Source organism: Euwallacea fornicatus, chromosome 31, assembly GCF_040115645.1.
Source record: "Euwallacea fornicatus isolate EFF26 chromosome 31, ASM4011564v1, whole genome shotgun sequence".
NCBI classification, from domain to species: Eukaryota; Metazoa; Arthropoda; class Insecta; order Coleoptera; family Curculionidae; genus Euwallacea; species Euwallacea fornicatus.
In genome coordinates, this window is record NC_089571.1 from 1,316,178 (window position 1) to 1,342,044 (window position 25,867).

At 32.9% G+C, this 25,867-nt stretch overlaps 1 protein-coding gene across 1 annotated transcript in view; it reads right to left on the reverse strand.

Moving 5' to 3' along the window:
• Positions 1–25,867, reverse strand: part of puf (ubiquitinyl hydrolase 1 puf) — a 40,608-nt gene continuing 14,741 nt past the window's right edge. The window contains exons 17-53 of the mRNA XM_066298652.1: positions 25,437–25,609; positions 25,048–25,258; positions 24,835–24,986; positions 23,834–23,977; positions 23,517–23,765; positions 22,316–22,606; positions 22,038–22,207; positions 21,832–21,936; positions 21,170–21,273; positions 20,535–20,789; positions 19,449–19,695; positions 19,210–19,378; positions 18,562–18,830; positions 18,185–18,400; positions 17,788–17,991; positions 16,041–16,194; positions 14,654–14,885; positions 14,289–14,474; positions 14,088–14,214; positions 13,778–13,965; positions 12,756–12,894; positions 12,371–12,532; positions 12,135–12,314; positions 11,673–11,819; positions 11,140–11,416; positions 10,410–10,551; positions 10,126–10,240; positions 9,797–9,987; positions 9,567–9,744; positions 8,688–8,807; positions 8,511–8,627; positions 7,535–7,769; positions 6,784–7,016; positions 1,664–1,867; positions 1,469–1,606; positions 1,162–1,408; positions 1–755 (exon numbers count right to left, since the gene is read on the reverse strand). Coding sequence (XP_066154749.1) covers positions 469–755; positions 1,162–1,408; positions 1,469–1,606; positions 1,664–1,867; positions 6,784–7,016; positions 7,535–7,769; positions 8,511–8,627; positions 8,688–8,807; positions 9,567–9,744; positions 9,797–9,987; positions 10,126–10,240; positions 10,410–10,551; positions 11,140–11,416; positions 11,673–11,819; positions 12,135–12,314; positions 12,371–12,532; positions 12,756–12,894; positions 13,778–13,965; positions 14,088–14,214; positions 14,289–14,474; positions 14,654–14,885; positions 16,041–16,194; positions 17,788–17,991; positions 18,185–18,400; positions 18,562–18,830; positions 19,210–19,378; positions 19,449–19,695; positions 20,535–20,789; positions 21,170–21,273; positions 21,832–21,936; positions 22,038–22,207; positions 22,316–22,606; positions 23,517–23,765; positions 23,834–23,977; positions 24,835–24,986; positions 25,048–25,258; positions 25,437–25,609 — 6,958 coding nt within the window. The 3' untranslated portion in view covers positions 1–468. The remainder of the gene's footprint in view (positions 756–1,161; positions 1,409–1,468; positions 1,607–1,663; positions 1,868–6,783; positions 7,017–7,534; positions 7,770–8,510; positions 8,628–8,687; positions 8,808–9,566; positions 9,745–9,796; positions 9,988–10,125; positions 10,241–10,409; positions 10,552–11,139; positions 11,417–11,672; positions 11,820–12,134; positions 12,315–12,370; positions 12,533–12,755; positions 12,895–13,777; positions 13,966–14,087; positions 14,215–14,288; positions 14,475–14,653; positions 14,886–16,040; positions 16,195–17,787; positions 17,992–18,184; positions 18,401–18,561; positions 18,831–19,209; positions 19,379–19,448; positions 19,696–20,534; positions 20,790–21,169; positions 21,274–21,831; positions 21,937–22,037; positions 22,208–22,315; positions 22,607–23,516; positions 23,766–23,833; positions 23,978–24,834; positions 24,987–25,047; positions 25,259–25,436; positions 25,610–25,867) is intronic.

The window sequence follows — 25,867 nt, forward strand, 5'->3', positions numbered from 1 at the left end:
TTTGAATATAAATTAAATTTATATTAACGTCCTCCTTACACACTTATGGATAGACTTTTTGGAAAATGGAGAAAGAAATGTGTATTATAGGGAAATCAAAATTCTTAACTGCAAATAAAATTGGTCGTATTTTAGACTTAATGATTCGATCGACACTTCAAACTTACAATAGCCGCACTGTATAAGAAGTTCACAATACTTCTAGGAGATCGTATGGGCCAATCTAAATAAAATATCGTAATGTAATTAGCTGCACGCCGCAGAGACACAAGAATTAAATATGTAACCCGATAAAAATTCGCAGATATGCTCTTTACTAATATTGCCAGAACGTTAATTAAAGGAAAATAAATAAATTGCAAAACATGTACATCTTCCAAATTTACATCAAGATATCTAGGACTAGAGATAAAGTTAATTCGAATTGAAGCGTTTTATCACATCCTTATAATTAACAATAATGCAACACTAACTGCGTTTATTAGCCAAATCAAGTACTGCCATTAAATCGTTAATACTCTTTTCTAAAAATTTCATATCGCTTAACAAACAGCAACTCGTTCTGAGATGCTTGTCCTTCTCAGATTCATCAATGCTGCTGGAGTGAGTGGCATCCGATCCGCTGGAATGTCGACTTTCACTGTTTTTCGAACTACGGGCCTTTTCGGACGAAGGTGCATCACTTTGAAAAGCCTCCTTAGAAGTTGATGGTTTACTTTCAGAAGTTTGTTGGGTGTCCATTTTCTCTTGCATATCTAGAAATAAGGAAACCAGTCGAATTCATTTAAAAGAGAAACATGTACGTAAATTTTAAATATTCCACTAGTGGGTATGTTTGGTCTTCGTCCGAAGCTAGGGTAACCACGTGCACTTTAGTGGGGTAAAATTTCCACTAATGCCATTAAGGTCATTTTTATGCGGGAAAAACGACAAATTCTTCTTTAGAATGGCCTAAAATCTATCTAGAGTGAGTTTCATTATTCTGCCAATACAGAGTGTTTTTGCATCGTTCTGGGACATCCTCTATTTAATTTGGAAAAATATTACAGCTGCGAATATTTTCCTAATACCAAATTACATTCCGAATGAAACTTCGTATTCCTCTTCAACGCGTTCTCTGCCGTAAGCTCCATTTCTAAATACGATTTTAATGACACTTACCTTGGTAAGAAGCATCCATTTTACCGATTTCTGCCTTGACGTTGGCAAGCAAGACTTTCAGTGCATTCTTCAACATCCCAGAAGTCTTTCCCTCAGGAGACTTGTACACTAAAGTTAAGGCCCTTAAATCGCCAGCAAGTCTTTTGGGGCTATTCAAAATATCCGGCGAATTCGCGGACTCGTTGAGAGATACCACCATTGAATCGATCATCCTCATGGTCTGTTCGTTCAGGACATGCGCAGAAACCTAGTACCAACAGTTTAGTATTATTTACTCGAACCGTAATAAATTGGGAAGATAAGTTACCTTAGGGAAGAACGCATCCAAAAAGTCATAAATGATGTCTACTGTTAGGGCGTAACGTTCATCCAAGAGAATCGCGTCGACATAATCCACAAAATAGTTGCAATTTATTAACATATTTATATACTTCCTATCTATATGCTAATAAAAAAAAATTATTAATAATGCAAATGGACATTTAATGTGCTATTAACAAACCTGTGATTTCAGTATATCTAACCAGATTTTAGGAAAATAAGTGGAATGTAACGGGACAGCTTCGAATCCTACAACGGCACTTAAATTAATGAGCACGTCTTGTACCGTGTCGTTATTCACCGCCAATCGGAGCATCGTATCTATGAAATCATGGTACGGAGTATAAAATTTGTCTAAAGCTTTATCGTATTCAGGATCGACTCCCTGGAAGAAAAAGCCCTTTTTCTTGCAACTATACCGGGTGATTCAAGAAGGTGGTTCGCTTCTATAATTTTTTAAAACTTAGAAAGTTGAAATTTGGAGGAAAGCTATATGAGAATAGGACCGATTGATTGAAATTAATAGCATTTATCTACCCCTTCCGGTTTAACAACCGTAAATTACCTCAAAATTAGGATTTTAAACGTGATGCCCTGTAAATTTTTTTTTGTGATTTTTTCATGTCGAACTACGCAACTGAGGCATACGCATTAGGCACAATTTTAGGCCGCAATTAAAGGGAAAATACTAATAGTAGAAATATTTTATTCTTTTATTCTGTTATTTGGAATGTGACCATGACATACTACACGCCCAACATATTTTTTCTTAAATTTGAATGTTTTTAACGAATTAACGGTTCATTTCTAAAAGAACATACGTTATATTTGGTATCAAAAAATTCAGGAAAAAGCAGTCTTTCAGAAAATCGCAATGGGCCATTATTTTATCACTTGAAAAACAGGAAATAAATAGGAAAAACTGTTTTTCGGCATTTAAATTGATTATAAAAGAAAAAATACTCAATAAAATGACAATTTAGTATTTTTTTAACAACAAAAAAGTTATAAGAGCGATCCATCTTCTTAAATTACCCGGTATATGCTATATTTCAGATATACGGAATTCCATACAGCGCGTTTGTTTTTATGTGCAACATAGGATTTTTTCATAGTTTTTATTCTCCAGAGGCTAACTATGTCCCTGTTTTACTATATTTAAACCACGCAATAATAATGATGACGATAATAATATAATAATAATAATAATAATAATAATAATCTTTATTTTCAAATATGTGCACGTGTAAAGTGAAATAAAGTCAACAAAAGAGTTTTCCTTAGATAATAAGTACCCCAATCTAGTAAAAGTTTACTACATACATAAATATATGACAAGAATTCGAAACAAAATCAAGCAACAAATCATATACTCGTATAGTCCGTAATTATACATATACAGGGTCCATTTTGCGAGCTCAACCATGGGGATCACGCTTATATGAAGAAATACAAGGTCGATGAAATTAGGGCAAAGTTGCGCATTTTCGAGCTTTAAACAATTATAAAATTTCAATTGCTTCCAGAAATATCCGGGAAAATACGAAATTTCGAAAAAAGGTTTTTATTTTTTTCTAGACTCATTTGAAGAGATAATTGAGAATGGCTGGCACATTTTCGTAGTCACATTTTCTCCTCGACAACATGACAGTGTCAAACTTGAAATCCGACGTTTCGTTTTTCGGGAACCACCGCCAGTAGCGCCCTGTATATTATTCTAAATAATTGTTACTTTAGTTTGTTTTTAATGCTAAAATGATTGTTACTATCAATTTCGAGTTAATTATCTTTACAAATAAGAAAGAAATTAATGAAAACAAAAAGAAAACTTCGACACCCAGTAAATGAAAATGGAAGCAACTTAGGTCTTGCCTTTATTTAAAATTTTTATCTTTAAATAGTCTCATGATGCACATATTTCATTTTTTAACATTAAAAAACGCCCTGTATACTCTTTTATCTTATTAAAAATTTGAGTACAAAACCTGAATCTAAATAGTAATAGATGAATAATAATTTCGGCATGGGTTGACTCACATTGGGTACGCACCAGGCTGATTCAGGTGTATGTAAAAAGGGAAATATTTCTTCTAATCTTCCACGGTGCTCGTACTGCAGTAGTGATTCGGCCGTTTATAAGTAAAGTCGATCGGTTAGTGCGTTCTTGTGTTGTTAATCCCAATTCCCACTAAATATACTCATAATTTCCAACAATAATGAAAGACATTTTGAACACTCAGTGTAGCTTCTTTTGAGGGTAAGTCAAAACTTAAAATATTTTAACGGTAAATAACGAAAACCGCAATTACTCCCCCTACTTAGTTGTAAGCGTTTATTGATTATTCCGCACATCAGAAAGCAGACAAAAAATTTGCTAAGTCTCTACGCGAAGGATCCGAAATGGCATAAACAATTTTAGATGCCATAGGCGGGTAACGCAATAGTAATAAATCTTTTAAATAATTGAACTGGAAAACTATACCTCTTACGCAAAAAATGTTGCTTCTTACGAGTTCTATTATTGATTCAAATTATGGCGCTTATTTCTGGGACACCCAGTATATCCGACATGTTCGAATCTTCTAAAATGCGAATTAGGTTGTTGCCGAATTTGTTAAATTACAAATCAATGTAGAAAACTAAAATCTAAATGATAACAGATAAATAATAATTTCGACATGGGTTGACTCACTCACATTGTGTACTCGCCAGGCTGATTCAGGTGTATATAAAAAGGGAAATATTTCTTGTAATCTTTCACGATGGTCGTGCTGCAGTCGTGTTTGTGCCGTTTATAAGTAAAGTCGGTTGGTGCATTCTTGTTTCGTTAATCCCAGTTTCCACTAAAATACTCATAATTTCCAACAATTCTCATTAGAAGATTTAACTCGTCGTCTACGCGTTTTCGGCGAAGCAACAGAAAGTAATTTTCTGGTGGTTGCTGCCTTTCTGGGTATCACTCCAGATATGTTTCCGAAGTAATTTGCTCGTTTCGATACGAGACGTAATAAATTTCTAGCATTTCTCGTTTTTCGCCACTTGAAAAAGGAATTTTGAGAAGAAAATTATATCAAACTTGTGAACGTGTGCGTCGTCAAGCGATATTCGGTCGGAACGTCAAAAGTTTGTTTATCGAAACAAATGCCTGTTTGTTATTTCCAAAGCACTCTTTGCAGAAACAGGATTTGTGATATTTCCATTAAACGGCAACTCCGGATCTTAACACGTGATCCATCATCGTAATCGGAAAAAAATCTCAATTGAAAAGTGTGAAAATCCGAGATGGCGCCCATAAGAAAAAATAAAGTTGATGATGGGTCCGGAAAATCGAAACGTCGGATTCAATATTTGGCACTGTCATGTTGTCGAGGAGAAAAAGTAACTACAAAAATGTGCCAGCCACTTTCAATTATCTCTTCAAATGAATCCAGAAAGAAATAAAAACTTTTTTTCGAAATTTCCTATTTTCCCGGATATTTCCGGAAGCAATCGAAATTTTATAATTCTTTAAAGCTCGAAAATGCGCAATTTTGCCCTAATTTCACAGACCTCGTACCTCTTCATTTAACTGAGATCCCCATGCTTAGCTCTTAAAACGGACACCCTGTATGTATATATATATATATATATATACATAGGGTTGCTCATTAGTGCGTCAAAGTGCGATATCTCAGTAAATATAAGTTTTAGAAGGAAATTTGTCTTAGTAAAGTTTTTGGGGAATAAAAAGCACGTATTTTTAAATTATTTTCAAATGTACAGGGTCTGTCATAAAAGTGTGGTAGTACCAAATTATATTTTTTTAAATGGAGCCCCCCAATTTTTTTGAATCGGACGGAAATCAATGCTGTCTCCTAACCGTGATTTCCGTGAGACCTTGCAGCTATCAAAATTTTCGAATTTTCACAAATAACTCGAAAATGGTAAATTCTTTATATAAGACCTATTTCATAAACTAGCCTTAAAATTTGACGATAAATCCGAAAATGGCAAAAAAATTGGGGGGTTCCATTTAAAAAAACATAATTTGGTACTACCACACTTTTATGACAGGCCCTGTACATTTGAAAAATAATTTAAAAATACGTGCCTTTTAGTCCCCAAAAACTTTACTAAGACGAATTTCCTTCCAAAACTTATATTTACTGAGATATCGCACTTTGACGCACTAATGAGCAACCCTGTATATGTATAAGCTTTAATGATAACTTTGAAATAGTATTGTGTCCACTAATGTTCTTACTTCTAACTTTCGTCACATTCTGAAACACCCCGCGGGCATCATCCAAATTCGGGGACAATACATTTCTGCACTTTTCCAGGTTTGCAGTGGACAGGCTAACGAACTGTTTTTTCGGTAGAAGTTAAGACGCAATTGTAACATTATTAAATTGATTTGCAATTTTTATTCGCTCCTCGCTTATTTTTATATATGTAATTTTATTATTTACTACTGCATCATTTAAGACTCCCCAGCACAAGTTTGGTCTTATTTTTAAATAAATTAATTTTGATATTGTAAACAATAGGTTTTGATTTTTAAAACAATTCATCAATATTACTGTGCAATTCTTTACATGGAGCATCTTTACTCTTAAGGATATACAGAGACTCCAGTTCACGATCTCGTGCATCTGACTCATTTTATTTATATTTCGATTTCTTCGAATAGTAACACAGTACAAGTCTTAACTGGAAAACTTTTGAAAACTGATTTGTCTCTTTAAAGTGATGTGTAAAAATAGTAACACACAGTAGTATTGCGCAAACTGAAAGAAGATAAATGCTGCTTTTACCATTTTTTACAAGTCTTTCTGTTTAAATTGTTAGATTAACGCGAATTTAACAATCCACAATTAGTATTTGGGGTTTAACTTTTAACACATGAAGTCCTAGGTTGCACGATAAAGAAACGTGTTGTATACATGCGTTCTTAATACTGCTAACATAGCAAAATACTATGAGGGACGAAATTATTAGTATAATGGCTTGATGTCATTTTATTCGATTGCAATTTTATACTGTATAATTTATTCCTCTATTGACATTTATCGGAAGGAAATGTATGATTTCTATGGGGAACACAAAAATAAAGTAGTGAAGCATTTACATTAAAATGAATTGGTTATATTCCATTCCCGTCATCAGTTATCCGAGGAGAATGCTAATAAAGGGATTTCATGTACATTATGCAAGTAGAAGTTATTAAATTGTGCACAAATAATATATTATTTATTTGAATTTATGAATTAAAACGTAATACGTTTTCTATGACTAAAATGTAAATAAGTACAAACATACCCGACTACATTCCAATTGATTCTGAGGAACCGTCATTTGAACCATAGGCCGTAGCGGTCGAGCCCCCCCTTTTCCTGCAACGATCGGCATTGAATGCCCCCGGCGAGGAAAATAGGGGCCTAGCGGGACTGCATCTTGGCTATCCTGAAATGCTGAATGGCAATGTGAAAGTAAGGGCACTAAAATTTGCATCGTCTCCGGTGTCAAAGTGAGCACAAATTCCTTAAGGATCTCTGCAAATAATATATTACGATATTAGAGGGGAAATATTGCATTACTGCCAAGATATTAATATAATTTATTTAGATTCTCAGCGCCGAAATTTGGTTATATTGCGTCAAAAAAATGTATTGTTCAATTCTGCAGTTCGTGCTTTTAGTTAAACTGAAAATGTTGTTAAAAATTCCAATGAGACACTATATATATTTTTTATATACAGAGCTATTCACCCAACCCGTTCATTAAAGTTGACTAGGATCTAAAAGTGATACGAATTTGAAAATTTGGAATTGAGTTAATTTCGACGCGTACTTTTTTTGATTATTATTTACAAATTCCTGTCAATTCCGTTTTCACCGGAAATAGCTCTCAACTTGCTTATTTTAAATGGTACTCCGAAGATATTATTTTATTTTTAGATTCTGCCTAATATTTTCAGACGTATTTCCTGTATAATCTCCTACACCCAGCCTTTGCCATTTTTGAGATATTTAACCTTGAATTAAAAACACGCACGGTAATGACCACTCACCTATACACAAAGACCGCATTTCTGGAGGGTTGTAGGTGTTGAGCAAAGTTGCCAACTTCCTAATTACTTCCAACCAATCCTTAGTGGCTAAAACCAAACTCCTAGCATCCTTAGTTTCCCTGTATGTTCGTATACAATGCATCAAATCCAACAAAATTTGCAGAATGTCCAACATATCACCTACTACATGACAAGCAGTAGCCTCGTGAAGCATCACGTGTAAATTCTGGAAACACTTTAAAGAACAAAATAAGACAAATTGTTTGTCAATACAGGACAAATTTGAAATATGTCCGCTGATATGAAGTCTTCTTGGAATACTACTAATCAGTAACTACTGTAAACTCGAGCCTTTAACACGTCATGACCGTTAAAACAGTTATACAACTACCCAGAGTAATTTCAGAATAACCACGAAAATATTTTCACTTAACCAATGAAAAATTTGTCAGGTGTAAAGTAAAATTAAGCAACATTAGATTTGGTAAACTGTCGACTCAATTTCATTCGAATTACTAACTCAAAGAGAGTAAGTCTTACCGAAAACTTATTTTGACATAAACTCAATTTCAACTTCTCTGGTGGTATACTAAATTATGAGAAACAATTTTCCCTTGTCAAATTTCAATAATTAATAACTTTTGAATTACTACAATTTAGCAATAAATGTACCAACAAAAAATTTTTATTTTGAAGCCTTCTGTGATGTAGTTATAATATCCCTGGTATCTTTACAGTGGTGGATGGTTGTAACTTTCATTGATGTGCGTTAAAGTTAGAGCTGCACATCGTTGACATCGTACGTAAATAGTTGCAGAATTCAGGCGTAACGCTGTTTAATCTTGTTACACATATTTTGGAACACCTGATACATTTCTCAAAGGTTGACTCACAAAGACGCAACGTTAATATCTGCCTCCATATAATAAACCGTGGTCATCTGAATAATTTTTGAGAAAAACGTCCCAGTCCTTACCTCAAAAACGATTTGCATTCCTCCATTGTACACCACATACAATTTATCTTCGTCTGTCTCAACGAGGAATCTAAATGCACTAATCAGCGTACCCCAACTGGTTCTACCATCTAAACACTAAAACCCATCAAATTATGAATAATGTTTGTACATAAAAACTCGTAAAACTAATATTACCGTTAAATAGGTTGTCAGCGTTGTCCGCTTAAATGCAAATATCTCCCTTTGATCGGCTTCCGATATATCAGGATGTTTCATAACAATTATTTGCATTAATTTGAATAATTCCTCGACAGCCTACAATCATAGATGGAAAATAATTTTACGCTCCATTCTATAGTTGAGATGGAACAATCTAGCCGGTTATTCCTCTCCAAGTTCTCAATGCACGAATGTTTAATATATAAATCGTTGAAAAGGGCTATGATTTTTAGTATTTAATGTAGAACTCGATACCTTGAAAACGGTTTACCCAACTTTCTTATGAGGGATTCTATCAAATAAGCCTACTTCTTAACCAATTTATAAGTATACTTGAAGTAATTGAAACTTAAGAATATTGCATTGAAAAACTACTACAGGGGCGGAAAAAATAATGTTTTCTTGGTGTAATTTCGTGGATGCAGACCATTTTTTTGTATCACTGTATCACAGTATACAGAGGTACATATATCCCATCACACATGGATCTACAGAAATATCGTTTTATTGGAAATATAGACTTCCAATAACATTTTCATTCTCTTTCTCATAGTAGGTGCATTCAATAGATCTATGAAAATCTGTCTATGAGTCAGAGACTGATCAGTAGCTAAGCAAATATACATACTAGGACAAAAACTAGAAATTGGTCACACCATCCCTTGTGTTAAATCAGTACCGAAAGTAATGATAAGTGATGTTATGATAAGATCACGAAATGTTTCAAAATTCGGCATCAAAATATGTTAACTGGGGTCCTTCTTTTTCCCCTTGATATCTCTATTAGTTAAATAATGTATAAAAGATTTCCGAAAGTCTCGGTTTAGGAATTTGACCAGTCATGAATCTATTTACCTGTGGATACTGTGTAGGGTGTGGAGTAATGTTCTTAAATGCCCACTGAAGATTTTGATGATTAGCCAAATTCCTAGTAAAAATTCGAGATTGTTGGCACATCATTCGTAAAATTCCGTAGTAAGCTGGCAACATTGCTCTATTATATAAGACAATTTCTTGATCATCATGATCAGCCCTAAAAGCAAAATATTTCAAATACATTACAAAAACAAGCGCAGTCTATTTACAAGATATAGTTAAAGGCAATGTTCTTCGTTACGTGAGCGTTTGCTAACATGATTTGAACATTTTCTGGGCAGTCGGTACACACGTGATTCCAAAACGCTAAGAGGGCTTGTTTGTTATGGTAGGCCGGAATGGACGGTTCCGAAAGTTTTGGGTGGAAGAGATGCCATAATTGTAAGAAATATTGTCCGAACTACAATTAATAAGATAATTAGTAATTAGTTAAAAGTAGAAAACGGAATTAATACACTAGAGCAAATAATCAGATACCGCCAATAATAATTTTTAAAACCAATTAACCACATTTATATTGTATTATTTAATAACTCACCATTAATTTTTCTGTTCGAGATATGCAGCAATACATTAACAAAGCGAAATAGGTAGTAAGCTTCATGGATCCATGTTGTTGCATATCTGTATAGTGCTTAGCCGCTGGAAGCAATCTATACATAAAAATTGTTTGTTTAACAAATTTCATAATATAATTTAAAGGTTATACAAATAGAAAGAACATTACGTATCAAACTTAAAGTTGTAGAAAGTGAATTTGAAACTAATTGAAATTTAGTGAACAACGAAGTAGGATGATAGAAAAGAAAAAAATCGACGTACCTTAAAAGAGCAGTGTACACCTGGTGTAAAACCACTTGTGCTTCACTGGACAATTGAGGTTCCCTATTCATTCTATGTGATGCTCTAAAACCCTGCCTAAATGGGGTGCTCGGTACTAACGAAACTAGAAGATAACCTGCGGCTGAAATGGAATATGCAATTCAATAATATAAGAACCTGACAGAGACGGCAAGTTATACGTACACAATAAAACACATTTTAATTGAGCAAATTTAGTAAGTGATAATGCTCACAAAAATAAAAAGAAAAGTTTATCTGAATGATTAATACTTTGTTCTCTAAATACAGTATTTCGAAATTATTTTTGTTTTCTGTTTATAGCCTCTACAGTTTTTGAGATAATGAAGTCAAAATTTGATAATATACATAAGATTAGAGACTATTCATAGCGATTATTTCTTCTTAAGACTTTTTTTTTTCATTTCCTAAAATGTGAGATTCCTGTTTAATGTAAAAACTTCTTTAGCCCATAAATTTTGTCATTCTTACTTATTGATTTGCACGTTGTATTCAAGTTTGTCATAATATATTGAATCTTATTTCGATATTTCTGATTAATCATTATATATATAGATTCAAAAATGGCGTAATTTAATGAAAATTCGCAACATAACTGGATTTTTTTAAGCTTATCTTAGCCTATTATAAGCCAACATATTACAAATATTCATGTGACTCATATTTTTCTTGTTACAAAAACACCACTTACTGTTTCTAACTCTCTGATTGCTGTGGGCGATTAAAAAGTGTTCCAACCACGAATCCATGGAATTCAATACCCACGAATGCACCAATCTGTTACGAGTGACTTGCAGCGCAAGCCAATCTAAAGCCGAATGTGGACAGCACTCGGCGGCTTCCCATACTTTCTGTAGAACCAATTGGGTAAAACATGGCTGATTCGATCCACTCGCCGCACTTTGACTAGCACTCTCTGTCAGCAACGTCAGTATTTTGAAGAAGGGTTGACAACCCTGTAAGTTAACCTAAGGGGTGGTTAAGGGAATGTGTTAGAACACCAATAACATCAATTTATTTCGAACAAATTTAATTATCTTTTTCATTTTGATGATAAAAGAATATAAGGTGCATCAGGGACATTTTTATTTTCTGTTTTGATATAACGATTATTTGACTTTTACAATGAATAATCATTAAAAATCACATTAACGTCAATAATAATTTTAAACATCTATAGGTAAAAAAACTTAGCTATTACAGGAGAGCTATAATAATAATTACCTCCGAATGCCTGGTGATCGCCTGTGAAATCATGCAAATGATATTTTGAGCCAACTGATTGTTTCCTTTACAGAGGGAATGAATTAGATTTCTAGTTTGTTGTAGATTGATGTTATCCTTAATTTGTTGATACAAGAAAGAAAATCCCTGAAAAAAAAACATTTGTTAACAAGCATATAAGCATAAATTTGTAACAAGTTGAGAAGTACCTATGAAAAAGCTAAAATAGGAAAAAACAATTTTTTTGCGACTTTTAAATGCCGTATCGTACCGCATTGTTAACAAAGCAATAACTTTATCAGACTTCAGGGTCACATGAACATTAAAAACTAGAATGTTGCATTTTTGAAAATCGAAAAGTTGGAAAATTTATAGTTATAATGCATCGTTGCACTGCAATTCAAACGTATTTTTAAAAAGTTATTGTATATAACTGAAACCATTCGAATTAGTAAAAATTACCTTTCCTCCAGCTACAGCAGTATAATCCCTCTCACTTAGCTGTAATTTCATATTCGAATCCCGACTTTTCTCCACAAGTGAAGCAATTAATGTAATCATTTTGTCTAAACTTGCTGGTTTATATTTTTCGGGGGGAAGTGAAACCATTTCGTCGTCTTCTTCACCTTCGCTGACATCAACCTATTCGACAAGTGATGAATTAGTTCAAACTATAACACGAGAGTCCATATACTCACAAAATCATTGGCCTTCTGTCCCAGGTAAAAGTGCACCATGGAGTTGATCGCACCCACAGCCAAAAGAAATTTTGATTCTTCGTCGCCCATTTTGCTAAATTCGTATAAAAAATTAAAGTACTCAGTTAGGTGCTTTAAATGAGCTTTTGCGCCGTGCTCCATCTAAAACATAAACAAATTTGCTTTTTTTAATTTTTTTAAAGAAATGTTCAGTTTTTTATTTCACTGAAAGCAATCTTGGAAATTAGAAGTTGACACTTTTTAGTAAGTGATTCTTTCTGAAACGTGAAAACGAGATATTGAGAGAGAAAAAAATAGATCCTTTGTCTTACTGTTTTGCAACTAAATACGAATTTATAAATACTTACTACTTGTAAATACTTACTAAAGATAATAACGTTTTAATAAATTTAGTAACACAGGAAGCATTGCCTATTTTAGATATGTCAATATTGTAAGGATCGTCCAGTTTTGACAGACCCACATCCTCATCTACTTTTAAGTACAAACTAGAATGAGACTGCCTAAAATAGAAACAAATATTTACGTAAGTTATTTTAAGAAAATACCATAAGAGAACAAGAAAAAGCAAATGGAACTGAACACATTTCTTTGTGATATTTTCGAGGTCAAAGTTTGTCAATGAAAATTGCTAAACAACGCCAATATTTAATCTTTTGTGTTTTTGTCAAATAAACAAATGGAAACCTAAGCAATTTTTAACTCTTCTACAAATAAACACTTCTAAAAAAACGTCCGTTAAAATGAAAATGAGTTTATTTGAACGTGGATCAATCGTGCCTAAAACTGTCAACAACAACGGACGATTATGAGCGCATTTAGGCCACAGCGGTGCTTTATTGCAGTTGTTGCATTTCGCTGTATACCTTACGCTTGTCGAAACTTATGACTAATTACAACATTTACAGTTATAATTGAATCCAGTAACTGAAAGAGCAATTATTTATTTTACCATTGATTATGTATTTTTGCTTTATTTTCATATTTTTTCCTATTTTCGAAGAATATCAATTTCACGAACACTATGTTTTGACAACGCGGAAACTGCAACACATATGTATTTGTCGCTTAAAAAATAATTCAATATTTACTGAAATTTGAACTTTCCACATCATGTATTTTTCCTAAACTATTAATTTTCGGATATGGCTTGTTTATATCAATGTTCATCATTTAGCATGTAGTATCTTCACCTAATTCGAAATTAAAGTGCTATTTTAATGTCTGGCATTTCATGGTAAGTTCGGCGGATGCAACAGTATCAGGTTAATTCATATCTTGTAACTTAAATTTGGCTATGTGATTCTCTAGGTATTACAATGAAGTTTTTAATAAAGTAAACACTATTTCACATCTATACATATCTCTCGATATAATGATACTCACTTCAGTCTCTGTATCACATGTATGCACAGCCTTTGAAACATCTGTCTGACCATTTGATTCGGGCACTTTAAAAGCACCTGTACTGGCCACCACACGTCCTGCGACATGTGTTCTAAAAACCAAATGCACGCTTCTTGGCATGCGTTGAACTGCTTGGTTACTAGTTCTACCCACTGAACCATGGTGGGCTGAAATGAGGTATTAAAAATATTATCCTTGTAATTATAAGACAAGTAAAACGACTCAACAATAGACCAACAAGGATAGTTTAAAATGTATAAATCATCTTTACAATTATTGGCCATCTTACCTTTTCTTTGGCATGAATAAACGTTTCGATAAAGAACGAAGTTGACAACTGAGCAGCTTTTTGTGTTATATTAGGCTCGATGGGCAAAATGGTTTGAGGAATATAACCGCAAATTTGCCACATGAAGCTACAATAGTATAATTTTTGAAGGGATGCTGTGGAGTAGCCTAACAAAAAAAAAACAATTACGATCAAACTTACTTAAAATAAGTATGTTCAAAAATATTTTTGTCTTGAATAAAGTGCATATTGTCCTGCCAAATCCAGTCCTCTAGCTCTTTACTTAGTTCGAATGTAGTGTTAGGAATAGGAGAGCTACTGGAAGAATCCATACTTTCCAGATTTGTTGACGAACTTTCGCTACTATCCGCATTGGAAATAGGACATCTAAAAAATTATCCGAAAATTCAAACGACTTGTGTCTGTAAAGAATGATTTCAAAACAGTGCTATCTTACATAAATAGATATAAAACTTTTATAAATATTTGCTTTTAGCAAAATTTTGATTCAAAATAATGGGATCTTTTGAGTAAACTTAATATTTAATAACTTTCATAAAATTTACCTTTCATAGAATAACATGTAAGCGCTATTGGTTTTTTCAAAACTGAAATCCATAAATTTATCGGTAACACTGTCGTAAGTTTTACTGGTCATTTCCCCTCCGAAACACTCCGCTGCAATTTGATTTGGATCGAATGGTTTTACTTCAGCGTCATTAAATAAAAACCATTTATCCCTTGAACCCATCGTTCGATCCTTTATAAAACTGTAGTAATGCCCACCATCTGCAGTACCTAGATATGATGAATATTTAAATACATATACGAATTTAGATATCAAACAGGAAAAGGGAGGTTTAGTGATTTGCTTTAGTTAGTTCCACCAGTAACTAAATTCGTGAGCATGTGCACTAAGACTGAGTATAATTTTTTTCTAAAAAAACTTGTGCAAAAGTAGTATGCCAATAGAAAAACTTTAGAGATTGTTAAAACTTAAGTTAACAGCAATGAGGCAAATACCATATTTATACTGCAAATTAATTCTAACCAACCTAACAGAAAACATTTCGCGATTCACTTTTTTCCAGAAGATTCTGACATATACATTGTCACTAACGATAATTCCGAACTATTTCCATTGCTTAAATTACTCTTATTTACGTTAAAGCGCTCGAAAGTTAAGAATATGTTCACTATCAGTTTACTTATGCTATACAGGGTGTTTAAAACAAATGCGGCAATATTTAAGGAGGTGATTTCTCAGGTCATGATATGAAAAAATGTTCCTATAGACATGAGTTCTTTTTTTTTAAAATAAGGGTTTTTGAAAAATAATTCACATATCTTTAAACTGATTTTTTTTTCATTTGGGAGCGTTATTTGTAGTAATTAGGGGTTGATTTAGCAGTAACTAGATTAAAATTATTAAGTCGAGTTAAGACAAAGGGGGACACCTTAATCAAATTTATTGACAAAAAAATATACGCCACTAACTTTAATTAGATTTCGATATTTTTTTGAGATGAAGCAACTAAAAATACAACTTTTTTTGTCTCTTGAATTTTCGTCGTATTTTGGCTCTTTAACGAAATAAAAAAATAAAGACGATTTTATTGCATGTCCATTTATCATATTAAAATATTTTCCAAAAATTCGAGGCTTTATTTCCTTATTCCCTAAGAATATTTAGTGCTTTGATGCCTTTTACAAAATTTTGAAAAATATATCAAAAGATATTTGATTCATTTTTCAAAAACTGTTATTAAAAAAAAATTAACACTCTGTATCTTGGAAACAATACATTTCCGAAACTTTGTTTCATAAAATTACCTGAGCAATCATCCCCTTAAATATTGCCGCGACTTTTTTAATCACCATGTATAAGTACTAATAACCCACGTTAAAAATTTTAGTATAATTGAAAACTATGATAAGTTTAAAATATCTTACCAGTGTGAACCGTAACACCGATTAGATCATATTCATATTGTTCATTTTCCGGATCTTCCTTTAATTTGTCCTCCTGATAATGTTGCGGCATAAGAGTCTTTTCTACATAACCTGCCATGTTTAGACGAAGTGGAAATGAAAAATGGGTATTAACCTAAAATAGTCCATATCAACGTATTTAGTATGGATGACTAACAATGGTATACAACTATCCTATTAGTATGAAATACTCTAGTTGTGTCTAAATGGTTAGAAATAGATAAAATACGATAAGTCTGTGCTTCTTTAAGTTTTTAGGGTTTCAAGTATAGCGAGTGTCCCATAAAAGTGTCATTTCTAAATTATGTTTTTAAGTGGGATGCCATTTACGTATATTATCGCCTTGGATGATTTTGTTAAATTCCCATGAAGTGTGTGATACTATACTTATTTTCAACAGTTCTGAATTAATGATATATGTATCAATTTTTCTATTTCTCATAATTGAAGGGGTTACGATTTACTAATTTTGATATTTTTATATAAAAAAATAAACAAAGTTTAAAAATGTAACCAAATTATTATTTTGTGTTAACTTTAAAAACAGTTTTGAATGATCTATTATAATGTGAAATAAAATATTTCTTGAAAATGTTTCCCATATTTTGTTTTTGGAAAATTCTAAATTTAATTACTTAATACAACTTGTGAAACTAACCTAAATAGTTTGTAAACTATAGTTATGAACTAGCTTCAAATAAATGATTGATATAATATAATTATAAGGAAACTGATTAATAAATTATCTGAAGAAATAGGCCTGTTCAGGAACTAGCCTAAAGAAATATTCATAATAGGGTAATTCTTCTTGATCAAATAACACAGTTACTTTTATCGCGATTATATTGCTGCCAATGCCAATGTCTACAAGGCAAAAACTCTACAAAGATGTTATAACGCGTAGCATTTAGTTTATTAAATTCTCGTCGAAATTTAACTCCGGCACTAAAAATTTTAGAAGTATTTTTTAGATCAAGATTGAAGTAAAAATTCAGCTCAATTTTCAGAGCACTTTTCACTTAAACGGAGAGATTTACGCGAAATGTATATACTGGAATGGCAATTGTTCATCTGAACCACCCATCACCCTATAGATTTTGGTATCAATTAAGACTGATTACCGTGTACTCTTAAGAATAGTACTCATCATAAATGCAAAGTAAATATCTTATAAAGGAATTACACCCAAACCTCTTTCGCACCTATTTATTTCTACGCTGTAGGTTTAAAATAAATTTTTACCGGACTACCAAGAAGTTCTTCCTCAAAACATTTGAAATTTCTGAATAACCCGCATTTATGAAAATGTATATCTACTGGGACATATATCACCCATTATTAACGAACAGATAAACAACAATTACGCCATTCTTTGGCAAGCCACCAATTGTTTCTTCAAGAGGGTGAATGGATAAATAAGCCTGTACAAGAACCTAGGAACGGGCTTATTAAAATTCGTTTTGTCTAATTGAACACGTTTAAAAGTTTTTCAATTTCAAAGTTGAAAAATTTGTGATTTTTTGTCATGTATTTAGATCATATACAGTAGGTTATTCTACCTCAAACGAATCACTAAACTATTAGTTTTTGACTTAGGAAGCTTTACTTAAATACGCAGTTCCTCATAATTTGAACAAGATACTTAATAACTGCCTAAAAGTAGGTACTCAGACCGAAAAATAGATTTTAATGTAAATTATGTACAAACCTTTTCCTTCAGCATAGTCAACATATTAAAAGTGTATCGCATGGTGTTAAAACACAATATATGAGGCAGTTGTTTAAAACATGCCCGCTTTTCGGCCCTAACTTTTTTGCCACATTGCGAACAGGTGTACATATTATCACCTTCCAGTGTATCTTTAACTGTGACCTCATCCAGCGATTCGTATAGATTACGCATGTCAGCAACCTGAAAGTAAAGCATTGCAGTTTTCATCGGGTTTTCAAAATGTGTTCATATTTAATGTTACGTAATTTTTAAATTTGAACTAGAGGCAATCGATGGCTGATACTACTTATTAACACCCAATTGTATAGGAGCTAAATACCGAACAAATCAAATATACATTTGGATTGAACAATGAATAAAATAAAATGCTTACTTGACATCTCACAGTATAAAATTCTTCTAACGTACGGCTAACGTGACCACAGTCTAATGAAACAACATTGTTGCTAAGAACACCACAAAACAATGTTTTAATGACTTCCTTCAAAGGAGGAGTCATTTCTTCTAATTTGCTAACTAAGTCGATGAAAAATTCGGCCATATCCTTCTGCTCGGCAGTATTTAATGGTTGATGGTCCATGGTATAAACCTGATGAAATGAAACACGATAAAAATTTTAAGTTGATTTTTTCCAATGATTGGATAAAACGTTCAATATCTTAAAATGTTTAAAGATATTCGTTGAACTAGATAATTAAATATTTCGCCTTAATTACAGATTTAACTGAAACCTAAATTCCGGATACGCACCTTGCAGAAACTTCTAGGATTATAAGCTTTTCTTTCGCTTTCCAGTAAATAAGCAAACATCCTTTGCAGTTCTTTAAGAGTCGGCTCATGTTTAGATTCCTCGGTACTTGCGGCCAAAATTGAGGCGCGCGTTTGTGGCATCATATAAAGGTGTTGCATGCACGAAGCCATGTAACATGTGGCGCCTAGATTTGTTAGGCCTACGTAGCCGCAATCTGATCGACCGTCTTCATGGGGCCAGTAATCCCAGGGATAAGGTGAATTCGGGCCTAATAAAATATCAAAATAATCAAAACAATGAATATCCTTTATATGTTTGAGGCAGATTATTTATTAATTCTTTTATGGTTTCGGGAATAACAGTGAGAGTTGTTAGGGAAGCGGAATAGCACACTATTTTGAGTTAAAATTAATTGAAATTTTGTCCACGAAATGTTAACAAAGCTGTTCGTCCGAGCCCTTACTAAAAGGTAAATATTATTCTCAGTTAGTTTTCACCCAGAATAGTGTGCTCCTGCTCCAACTACCCGTACCAGTCTGCGTGGTGTTATTCCCTCAAAAAAATTAAGAAAAAATTCAAAACAGTAATATCTTATACACTGGTCACATTAAAAACAAAAAAAAAAACAAGTAGATTTAAAAATGTACCAGGTTGATGTTGTTTCAGCAGCTTTTCGTGTAAAATAGCATAATTTTCTGGGGACCCCTTTACCAACTCGACTAACAGATCAAAGGCAGCCGTACGAGATCTCGGAGATTTACACTTTGGCACGTGTCGTAACTTTGGATTTGGCAGGGCAAACAAAAATTCAAAAACCTGCAAGAAAATTGGAAGACATAAGAAAACAAGCTTAGTGATACAGATCACACGGAGTAAATATATTTACTTCACTAAGGAGTTCCTGACCGCCTTTGTTGGTTTGGAACGGCGGACGATGCTTTAATAAATTGGTTAAAAGATTCAATAGTCCGATTAGACCATCGTCTTCTACAGTTCTATGCCGAGCTTCAAGATAATCTCTCGCTAATACTGAAAGACTGATTTTTGATGTCAGCTCATTGATATCTATTACACAACTTTGCGGCTCTTCGATACTTTCTTTTATTAAATCGTCGGGAAGACTATCTACTAAGCTGAAAAAATACAATATAATGTATGATCGTGTCGATCGTGTAAAAATAAAACTATAATATGTTTAAAAATCACAATCAAAAACCGATGAAATCCCAAATTGAAAAACATTTAAACTTTTAACTTCCGATTTTGGATTACAGGCAAGACGCGGATATACGAAAATAATTCCAAAGCCCTTTTTTATACAAAAATTAACTTGGTAAGTTACATTTTATAAAACTTAAAATTTCCTTAGTAATATAATTGAGATTAATGTTCTTTTGCAAATAGGCAATCCTGCTTATTTTTTTATATTTGAAATAAACTTGGAATTACTATAAAAAAAAAATAGCATACTTGATGTTTTGTAACACGTCTCATTTCATACATTCTTATTATTAAATTAAATTAGTACATATTTATGTATTTTCTTGATATTTCAAATTGGAAGGAAAAAATTTATATTGCTGTTAAATGTATTAAAATTGACTTACTACCACCAAAAATGAAGTGGAAAACAGAGATTAAAACTTACCTTAACCAAACCTACTTAATGTTACGTTACTAGGGTTGTTTATTTAGAAAAAATGACTTAACTTAAACTGTCAATTTTTCATTAGATAAATTGATACTGTGTGAAATGGAAATACGTTACCAACTTGAATAACACTGTCTCATTCGTTCAAGAGCTACGGTTTGTATTATTGATATTGACTAGTTTTTTTTTGTCATAATTACGAAGCTATCCTGTATACATTAAATGCAAGATAAAAATGTATACTATAGAGATATCGCCAAAAGTTACAGATACAGATAATCAGCAAACCACTCACGCATCAAAGCCATAATACACACTTACCGTGACACTAGCCAAAAATAATCCCTACATGCCGGACCGTACGGTTCTTTTCCTTCTTCTTGAGGTTGCATGGATTCCATTTTTTGCGGACGCATACTCTCGGCATTCTCTAAATATGAAAGAAGACGAGCCAACATTGGAGCCACTAACGCACTATCCATATGTTCGCCTCTTGACGACACGCCAAGGCATAGACGGTATATGTGTGAACACACTTCCCTACGAACTGCTGGCTCAGGATCTTCTAAAACCAACCTGAAAGAAAAGAATCAGTGCAATGGTGACAATCAAAAGAGTGAAAGAACATTTTCAGATAGAATTATCTATTTTTGGGAAACATAAAAATCATTTCTATCCATTCAACTTTACTTCTGAAAATTTAGAAAAACCATAAAATAAAACCCTAAACGAATCTGAAAGATTCATCGTATACATCAGTACGAAACGTTTTTGAAATATAGATTACATTACAAGTGAGTAATAGATTTCCACATAGAACACGTGACAAAAATTTTGCCACCAAAAGATGCACCACCCTATATTAGAATGAAATTCAAGAAAACGGATCAAGGTTTATACGTTTTTTCTCAAGATATTGTTCTCTGTAATATACCTAAAAAATCGATAGGAATTACCTCTGTAACCAAATTGAGAAATCTGGTGATTCGAAAAGTCCCAATCTAGCTTCCTCACTGCAATGCAACCATGATACCAGTAAGGCCATTGCATAATGTACCACCTAAAAGTACAAACATCATTTTAAAAGTCAAATATACACAAGGATTTTCAGATTCTAACACAAAATCCTAATTAAAGGTTCCTTACTAAATACCTTATTTAATTTTTACATTAGAACTAAAAAAAATGGGTGGAATATGATCTCATTATTCTGACTCTCTAATAAACTATGTTCAATTTTATGTCTGCGTATTATTTAAATCGTCAACACCGAAAATTGCTGATGTCTCGTATTGTTTTTTTGTTCCACGCTGTACACAATATGACTTTTCATATTCACAAAATTATTTTTGAAATTTCTAATAGCTTCTCACTGTTGCCAATAGCTTCAAATTTAATTTAATATTATTTAAATTACAGCGCTAGAAACTCGAAACTAAAATTTACTAAACTATTCACAAGAAGTGTATATTAATTTAGTTCAAAGATGTACGAAACTTAACGAACACATAGACAGAAATAATAGTAAAATACGCTTCAGGAGTAATAAGTTATATTAATGTGGTATACTAGACTACAAGTAAACATTTTTAAATGTAATATTATTAAGTTAACGTACCTGAGCCCGGCCCCAAAAACCAGTCTTATAGTGATTAGGATCTTTCGGCAGGGAAGCTTCTTTTAAGATTGATGTCAATTTAGGCATAGTTGTTTTTACATCGACCTAGGTATTATAGAAATTTAAGTGTACTGAAGAGAGTCTGATTTATAAAACTGACATTAGATAAAACTTAGAGATTGAAAACATGATTATTTAAAACTTACCAGTGATATCATAGCTTCATTTAAACTAGGTATTATAATTTTATCGTTTCTTGTAGGGCGAGATTCGTGTGGTAACGGTTCAAGACCTAAGTGGCACAGCAATTTTAATAAAGATGCTAAGCAGTCTTGCTGCCAATCACTGCCATCTCCGCTATCTCTTTGAAGAACACCTTTAATTAAGGTGAAAGTTCTAACAAATCAGTACTACCTATTTTACAAATCTGGTAGTGTGAAACACTAACATGGTTTTCTAAATACATACGTTACAATTAACTTACCAGACATGAAAACATCATAAAGATATCTTAAACCTCCATGTTGTATAAATTTTCTGGTCCAGGGTCCTTCGATATCATCGTCAAATTTACCCTGTCGAATGCTAAGTGACTCGACAATATACAAAGAATACATTAATTTTTGAGCGCTTGATGGATCCAGCAACTCGGATAGTGAGATATCCAACTGCTGGAAGCCTTGAAGTAACTTAGGACTCGTGGGCATTAAACTAAGTATGTCCCAGACGCGTCTGCTGAGCACTTGAGCTTTGGTGTGTGGGAATACTCGACCACCTAATTGGAAAAAAAGTGTAATATTTTGAGTCGACATATTGGAACTTTCATTTGTTCTACTAGTAAATATAAAATAAGGTATCTATGGTAACGTATGGCAAGGTAATATCATAAATCGTACGAGATACAAATGTTATTAAATGAAACAATAAGGCGATACAGGAAAAATATTTTTAGATTGGAAGTTTTTAGAGAAATTTAATGAGTCGTAAGAACTTATATGATACCTTCATTACATTTTTCGATGTATCAATTCTCTCTGTCATTCGAATATAACAGTAATCTTGTTATCAAATTTTGATATTACATTTACAAAAATTACTACATTTTACTATTCAACGGGAATAACTACGAGGTACATTCCAATAGAAATGACCGACCCCTGAAACGCATAAACATTCTCACATTGCAAATGTCAATCTTTCGAAAACGTGGCTCGAATGTGCCCGTATTGGTATAGAAATTTCCGATGTCATCTTACGTTAACTAAATGTGCAGTATAGAAGCTATGCAGCAATCAAAACGTTTATTCTTCTTACGTCTGGAATGGAACTATAAATCGAACGTACCCCTTATAAATATACAGGGGAGTTTCCAAATAAACGTGTAAAGGGTGATAGCTGAGGTATTTTCATACAAAAAGTTCATATAAACATAGGTACGAACACGCTTCGTCTCCAAGATACAGAGTGTTCAATTTTCTTATTAATTTACATTTCAAAAACGTTTTAAAACATCGACAAGAAATTTGTGACACGATATGACAGGATAAATGAACATTTTCTGGGGTAAGAAGAACACTTTCACTTGCACCAATGACGTCCGTTAATACATACATTTATTATATATTAAAATATATTATATTTATCCTGATAAAACGTGTAAAACTTAATATGAATCTAATACATACCTTTAACTATGATTTTCATCGAACTAAGTGTATGCATCAGCGAGAACAACTGCTCAAAATAAATAGGTTTCAAAAGCAAAAGAGTTGGTAAACAGTCCCTCGGGGGAGCGGCTTGCATTGAAGGGGCATCCAAAAATTCTCTCTTTTTCATGTTTCTAGACATCCCCACCGAAATATAAGTAATTTGATTGTCCTTAAAACCCATTTCCTGCAGGGACTTTTCATCACAATCTATTGAGAGTTCTTGACCTAAATTAAAATGAGTGATTTATTATTGTCGATTTTTTGACCTGAAAAACTGCTATTAAATAACGCACCTTGGGTAATAATTCGAATCCATGTATCAGTCTTTTTCCCGCTATTCGTGTTAGACTGACCATCCACTCCTTCTTCTTGTGATCGAATTTTTAGGATGCCTTCCCACCATTTTACTATTTCAGCCCTTAAATCCGCTACATAATCTGGAAAAGTTTAGAATATTTCACTGGCAATGTGAATAGAAATAGATATTTATTACAAAAACAAAATCATTAGATATTTCTAATTCCAACAATTACTAATCGACATTCTCAATTATAAAACAAAATATTATAAATATGCGCACACATTAGAAATAAACACAAAATTCAGAAAAGATTGAATTATGTGGATCGTAGACTTGTTATCTTCCATGCAGCTATCCCCCCCCCCTCTCCCCTCCCAATATAGGTGCAACCTTTCTTTAATAAGAGAGCCCAATGATCTTTTCTTATCAGCAAATTTCACTCTGCTTCACATTCTGAAACCGGCAAATTGCCGAATAAGAGTAGACGTCATCAGGAAACAACACCACATTTTTAAACTTGACACACTAAAGTATGAGGGTATATTACAAGCTTAATTACCATCAAAATAATTTTAATTAAAATTACAAATTAAAGCGTTAAAAACAACAAATGAATACTGCTTAATAAAATCTTAATCAACTGTCATGTCTTCTTCTATCCCTCGATGCGTTGACATTTGAAACAGTAAATTTTTCTAAAGTTGCGTCCACATAAATACAACATCCTTTTTGTTATTAAAATACGACGCAGATATGAGAAATTGTAGTCTAAGAAACGTGTGGTTAATATTAGACATTCTACATTAGAACTAAGTGTCTGAAATGACAAATTTTGTTCTCTGCTAATTCTATGTAAACGCTTCTAGAATGCCAAGGTACATAGGTGATATCAAATTTTTCTCTCGCACATTATGCGAGGCATAGAAAAAGAATGACAACTTTTACTTGAAACTGCCAGTGGTTCTCAAATACTCCATTTATGTTAAAATTTACCTGTAGGCAACATTTCCAAAACACATCGTTCTGCACAACTTCCTGATTGTACAACTATTCGAATTGGTGTGCTAGATCGCTCACCTAAGGCTGCTGAATGGCTACCTATTCCTCTGCCTTCTAACGCCCATTTCCTCAAGTGGTATGCATACCTAACAGAAAACAGTTCGTTATTTCAAATTACAATCACATATGCCCCTTCCTAAAACTTACCTTTTTCGAAACGTCTCTATATGAGCTTTCATCAACAACAGAGCTCTTTGTATGCATAACAAGGCGGCCTCTTCGCCGGGACTACTCAGTTGTAAGTCATCAGAAGATGCTTGCAAATTCGTCATGCATTGTGAAACAAACTGACTTTCATACTGAAGATTTTGGCCCATATAGTAGCTATTTAAATATCCAATTGCTGCCATACTGACATCTAAAAATAATTATAAAGATTTATAAATACGCTCATCCAAGTTTGGAAAATAACTAGAGTTATATGCATAACCCTACATATAATGCATAAGTAAGTTTATATGCATCATTGGTAACTGGACTTCACTACACTTTTAGAATAACCATAAAAATTACATTTTTATACAATAACATATTACCAGTGTTGTTAGCTCTAAGAGCTATTTTCCACATGTGATCCATGCCAATGTTAGTACTGTCGTTATCGTCACTTTCTAAATGATGATGTAAACTGCATAGATGTTGAAATAGTGTCAAGCACATCATGCTGAATTTTTCTGGTGGTAAACTTGGTAAATGGTGTAGATACAATCTAAAAACGATTCGTTACTTAAAATATGGTATTTTTTCGTAATTCTCCATAAGTTTTCCATTATAATGCCAGTATTGTTCGAATTATTTACGCAAAATTTAAAACTGCATTTTTGCTGTGAATTTTTTTTTTCGTGTGGTGAAGCAAGCTATGGAAAAAAACGTCAAAATACTGAAAAGTGAGCAAAAAGTGAGTTAAAAAAACTAACCACAAACATACGAAAAAGTATGAAAAGTATTCTGAAATAAACGACGGATT